The sequence below is a fragment of the Pyrus communis genome, chromosome 4, assembly GCF_963583255.1.
Source record: "Pyrus communis chromosome 4, drPyrComm1.1, whole genome shotgun sequence".
Taxonomy (NCBI): Eukaryota; Viridiplantae; Streptophyta; class Magnoliopsida; order Rosales; family Rosaceae; genus Pyrus; species Pyrus communis.
Window position 1 is genome coordinate 13430317 of NC_084806.1, and position 5850 is coordinate 13436166.

The following is a 5850-nucleotide window of genomic DNA, read 5'->3' on the forward strand; positions in this document are numbered from 1 at the left end:
AGGTGTATAGGATTATGGAGTGATGACCTGGCTGTGGCTTTACCCATTAACCTAGTCGACTAGAAATTTGTATAAGTTGAAAAAAAGTTGCCAGGTGGGACAACAAAGAAATTGACGAGAATAATACAAAATATATAAGCATCTATTGACTAGAATCATATATATTTACGATACATATACATACATACATACATACATACATATATATATATATATATATATATAGAAGTGTTATTGATACTCAAAAAATTTCATTTTATACTCTTCACAAGTGTAGTGTATTTTTATTTCATAATATAGAAAATTTGGAGTGTAGAATAAGATTTTTAGAGTGTTAATTATATATATATATATATATATAGAGGAAGCTTTAAGCGAAGGGATTCTTATTTTAAAAAAAAAAAAAATAGATTTGATTTTAATGAAATTTTGTAGTTGAGATTTTATGACTGTGATTTAATCTCAACTATATAATTTCATTAAAATCATATCTAACCGTTAAGACATCCTTCTTTTTTTTGAAAAATGACTCTATATTATAAGACATTAAAATACGAAAGAACCCGATAAAAATGAAAACCAAAACTCAGAACGTCTCCGCTGCCCTGCTCTTCTTCTTCTTCCTCAGCTGCCACCACCTCCTCCACCATGCAGAAGCTCAAGGTCCGACCACAGAAGGCTACACCTGCTCAGCCAACCAAACCGCCTACTACCCCTGCCAGACCTACGCCTTCTACAGTGCCCTCTTCCCCGACTTCCTCGACCTCGCTGCCGTTGGCGACCTTTTCCAAGTCAGCCGCCTCATGATCTCCAAACCCAGCAACATCTCCTCCCCAACCGCCCCCCTGGTCCCCGGCCAGCCCCTCCTCATCCCCCTCTCCTGCTCTTGCAATTCCCCCAACTCCTCCATCTCCATTTCCTACGCCAATATCTCCTATACCATCAAAGCCGGCGACACTTTCTACCAGGTCTCCACCCACAACTTCCAAGACCTCACCACCTACCAGTCTGTCGAGCTCGTAAACCCTAATCTGGTCGCCACCAACATAAACATCGGAGTCACCGCCTATTTTCCTATCTTCTGCAAGTGCCCCAACAGAACCCAGGTCGGAAACCAAGTCAACTACCTCATCTCGTACGTTTTCCAGCCCTCTGACAACATCTCAACCGTTGCTTCATTGTTTGGGGTGCAAGCAAATTCCATAACTGATTTAAACGGCGACAACATCCAGCCTTCTGACACGGTTTTCGTGCCAGTGACTCGCCTTCCGGTACTCTCCCAACCCACTGTTGCTCCTTCTGCTCCACCCTCTGGGAAGACAGAGAGGAAAGGAGTGATCACAGGGCTCGCAATTGGGCTGGGAATTACCGGGCTTTTGCTGGTTTTCGTCATCGGGTTTTCGATTTACAGAGACGGATTGCTGATGAAGAAGATTGGCGGGGAAGGAGATGAGGAGGAGAATAAGGTTCTGTACAGGAGCAAGCAGGGGTCAAAGAGGTCGAAGGAAATGGAGGTGAATTTGATGGCGGATGTTTGGGATTGCTTGGACAAGTATAGAGTGTTTGGGATTGAAGAGTTGAGAGAGGCCACAGATGGGTTCAGCGATGGTAGCTTGATTGAAGGGTCTGTGTATAAAGGTTCCATTAATGGAGATTTCTATGCCATTAAGAAGATGAAGTGGAACGCCTATGAGGAGCTCAAGATCTTACAAAAGGTTCTTTCACCTTCGTCTTCTTCTTCCTTCTTTTTCTCTGTTTTTGTTTCTTAATTTTTGGGCATTTGGTAAAGTTTTCATCTTGTTGCATAGTACACACTTCAGCATTTGTTAACCTCATAAGCTCACTTGGAAACAAGGACTATTCTACAAAACTATCAAAATTAGGCTCTCTTTAGCCTGTGATAAATCAAAGGAGAATTAACGGACAAAAATTTAAAAAAAAAAAAAGCATACAAGGAAAAAGGAGTGAAAATCACTACCTTTGAGAGATTATTTCCGCTCTCATTCAACCCCGCTACACTACTAAAAATCCACTATTCGATTGCTCATACATGTCCTTCCTAGGCAATTTTTGCAATTAAAGCATCTTAAGCAGACTAGTTAAATCCGTTTTTAAGGCAGTTTTAACTTAGATTCTCCAAAAACACTCCTTGAGCAAACTAGCTATCCATAATGCAAATTTAAATTTGTGAATAATGGTTAGGCAAGTGTGAATTGATATATATATATGGATTGATAAGCTAGTGTTGTTTTACTGGAACGTAGGATATTTTACTTACTATTTTCTATGTGGAATATTTTGTTCATGGCCAAAATAACATCGCCTGTTCGAGATGAAACCTAAACAAACGTTGTATGAAAGTCTAAGCAAACGTTGTTTCGGATATATATGAAGCATTGTCAGGAATACTGAAGTATGTCAATGATTCCATTGGCCAAAGTCATCGAATCTTAATCAAGCCAACAAGAGTAAAATGTAAAAGGAACTATAGGCGATGTCAGTTCATTTAAATGATTCTTTTCCTTCAGTTTAACCAAAACTGCTTACTTAAGCAAAATCATGGCCTTCATGAGGGTTGTTCTCTTTTTATTATTAATTAGTGAGGTGTAATGTTCGTAAGCATGTTACAGGGTCACAAATAGCAATTTTTCTTAAGAGTGCCTGACAGATACCTGGCCGTTTGGATTATCCAACAACTTAAACTGAGTGACTAGAATCATTGGATATAGATTAGAGCAGTTTAAAATATATGCTTTTATCTTTTCTGTTGTGTTCAGAATTGAATATAGGTTAGAGCAGTTTAAAATATATAGAGAGCTGGTAGACTCACACAATTATTCTATTTTTTTCATCTACATTATAATTCTACTCACCATAAAAAGTTAAAAAATTGAAATAGTATTTCCCCATCCACTATTGTTCCTAAAATAACCCCTAAAACACATATGCAATTATAAACTTGTCTCTTAGAAAAATCGAACACCAATCTTGAAAGACAAATCGAAGATATTTGCGTGTTGTCTTTCAAATTCAGATATGGGTTTAAGGAATTGGGATTGTTGTTTTTTCAAGTACTACTTTTTTTGGAGAACGGATTTTGGTGTCCCTCCTCCTTGATTCAAATTGCAAAGGTCCTTTTTTTGAATTTTTCTAAATCCCGTTTTATGGAATTGGTTCAATTAATTTGGAATTTTTTTTCTAAATTTCTTGACAACAGCTTTAGGCTCTAGGCTCTAGGCTCCTCACTCAACTTTTGCCTTCTTTGGGTTTCTTATTCTGTGAACTGATTGTCACCCTGCTCATGCTAGAGCTTTGGAATAGTGACCCTCCATCACAACCAAAATCGAATTACTAACCATAACATGAATCTAATTTGGACAAGGAAATTTAAGGAGTGATATATGGTTAACATGGAATCCCTCCACTTAAAGAACCTGTATATTACCTTTTAAGGTCTTTATATGTTATTTTATAAATGAACAAACTGACATTTAAAAATTTCATTAAGAAGTGGATGAGGGATAAGATACTGGAATGAGAATAATAACACTCAATGCACATGTTATTAATTAAAATAGTTCAAAATATTTATCGCATTGTCCGGAAAAGAAAAGAACTTCAACTAGGGTGCATGTGAGATTGCTTCTCATGCTTGAACTGAAAAACTTTGATGACTTCCAAGATTTGTAACTTTCACTTAAATAACTTCTATAAAAATTATTTTCCTTTAATTTACTGTTATTAGCAAACATTTTAACTACTTTCCAAAGGTATTTTGATCACTTTTAAACACATGATTAGTAAGTGATTATGTGCACAATTTTGAATTATAATTGACAAAACAATGGCTTTTCGAATTTTGAAGGTAAACCATGGCAATTTGGTGAAGCTAGAGGGCTTCTGCATAGACCAGGAGGATGATTCTTGCTATCTAATTTACGAGTATGTCGAAAATGGTTCTCTTTATTCATGGTTGCATCATAACCAGAAGGAAAAATTGAGTTGGAAGACAAGGCTGCTTGTTGCTATGGACGTTGCAAACGGTCTCCTATACATTCATGAGCACACTAGGCCGAGGGTTGTGCACAAAGACATCAAGAGCAGCAATATTCTATTAGATTCGAACATGAGAGCGAAAATAGCAAATTTTGGGCTAGCAAAGACCGGTTGCAATGCCATAACAATGCACATTGTTGGAACTCAAGGTTACATTGCACCCGAGTATCTAGCTGACCGGGTGGTGTCGACGAAAATGGATGTTTTGTCTTTTGGGGTGGTTTTATTAGAGCTTGTTTCGGGGAAGGAAGCGGTTGATGAAGATGGAAATGTTTTGTGGGCAAGTGCTGGTAGTATTTTGGAGGGAAATGAGGAAGAGAAGGCAAGGAAACTCAGGGAGTGGGTGGACAGTGAACTTGTCTTGGAGTCGTTCTCAATGGAGAGCATAGTGAATGTTGTGACTGTTGCCATTGCTTGTGTGCATAAAGATTCTTCAAAAAGGCCAACCATGGTGGATATTGTCTATGCCTTGTGTAAGAGTGATGATTTGTTTTTTGACATCTCCGATGATGGATCATCGGCTCCCCCAGTAAGAGCAAGTTGACCAGCGATGAACTAAGTTTTATTTTTCTTTTGGCTTTTATTTCATTTAGGAAAGACAAAGGTTATAGTCGAATTCTTATTGTGAACGTGAGGGTAAGTGATAGTTTTACTCTTTAGAGCTATTTTCTAAGTCATTATTATGTACCTGTAAATAATATTATGTATTTGACTTCTTGAGCACATGTGTTTCTACTCGTAATATTTTTATCACGGTGAGGTGTTAATGGTAAAATCTGGAATAATATTATTCAAGTGGTAGGAAAAGAATCATTAGGAACCAAAAATCAAACTCAAGAGGTTTGTGACCAACTAGCTATTAGTTTAGCGGTATTCTTTTTCAGACTGTTGAATTAGGCGCCAAGTTCAAATTAGTGATATACATAAGAAAATTAGAATTAAAAAAAAAAAAAAAAAAAAGGGAAGAAAAACACTCAAAATCAAGAGATAGCCACATCAAGCTTGCAAGATATCGCAAACGTTGCCATTCCATTTCAATGAAGGGCTGTAGAGAATTCAATATAGAAAGAATTTATGATGAGTGGGCAAAAATGGTTGTATGATAAGGAGTTGAGCCGGGCGGCACGCTAGGTTAAGGCATCATCATCTGCAGGATCTGGGCAGTCGCTGGCTGTTGAATCCCATCACATCCCGGTCTGGTTCAATATGTAGGTTTGCTACCCACCTGTAGAGAGAGGGGCGTCTTACTAACCCGAGTAACATAAGGTGTGCTTAATACGACCTCACACCTATTCTCTCATGGAGAGTGTAGTGCTCTACCATCCGAGAAGCCCCGGGCAAGCTTAACACAATTTCGCACACCAGGTGTTCGACGATTTGCTTCAACCATGTCTTGTTGTCTATACTTCATTTGCTTCTTCATTATTGAGTGATTCTTGAGACTTGGTGATTATGGAGAAGAGAAAATTGACTTTGAAGGAGTGAAAATGGATGTGGATATCATGGAAATAGTAGAATCAGATGTTGAATTCGAATCAATGAGTCAGGCACTTGAAAGTCATCAAAGTATTCATGCAGAATGAATAACCATTCTCTGTATCCGATCAGTTGCACAGTTGGTTTTTGGTGCTCAAGCTATACCACTTCTCAGTCAAGGTTTTACTATCCCTACTCAGTCATTCTTTCATTAATGAAGATTGTTTCTGATTCAATTCTTTCTGTTACTAGTAGTTCATTTTCTAATTGGCTAGATATGAACTGGTTTGTAACGGGTCATCAAAGTGGGGCTGTTAA

General features: G+C 37.9%; 1 protein-coding gene across 1 annotated transcript; it reads left to right on the forward strand.

Moving 5' to 3' along the window:
- The first annotated feature begins 569 nt into the window (after positions 1-569).
- Positions 570-4809, forward strand: LOC137731852 (serine/threonine receptor-like kinase NFP). Its single transcript, XM_068471096.1, has 2 exons — positions 570-1715; positions 3866-4809. Exons 1-2 carry the CDS (start codon positions 573-575, stop codon positions 4598-4600), a joined length of 1878 nt encoding a protein of 625 aa, XP_068327197.1. The 5' UTR covers positions 570-572; the 3' UTR covers positions 4601-4809.
- Positions 4810-5850: the final 1041 nt, after the last annotated feature.

Excerpts from the sequence above, each read along its gene's own strand:
- LOC137731852 (XM_068471096.1), top strand. The coding sequence starts at position 573 with ATGAAAACCAAAACTCAGAACGTCTCCGCTGCCCTGCTCTTCTTCTTC. Across the intron at positions 1,716-3,865 it reads AGCTCAAGATCTTACAAAAG|GTAAACCATGGCAATTTGGT; the intron begins GTTCTTTCACCT and ends CGAATTTTGAAG.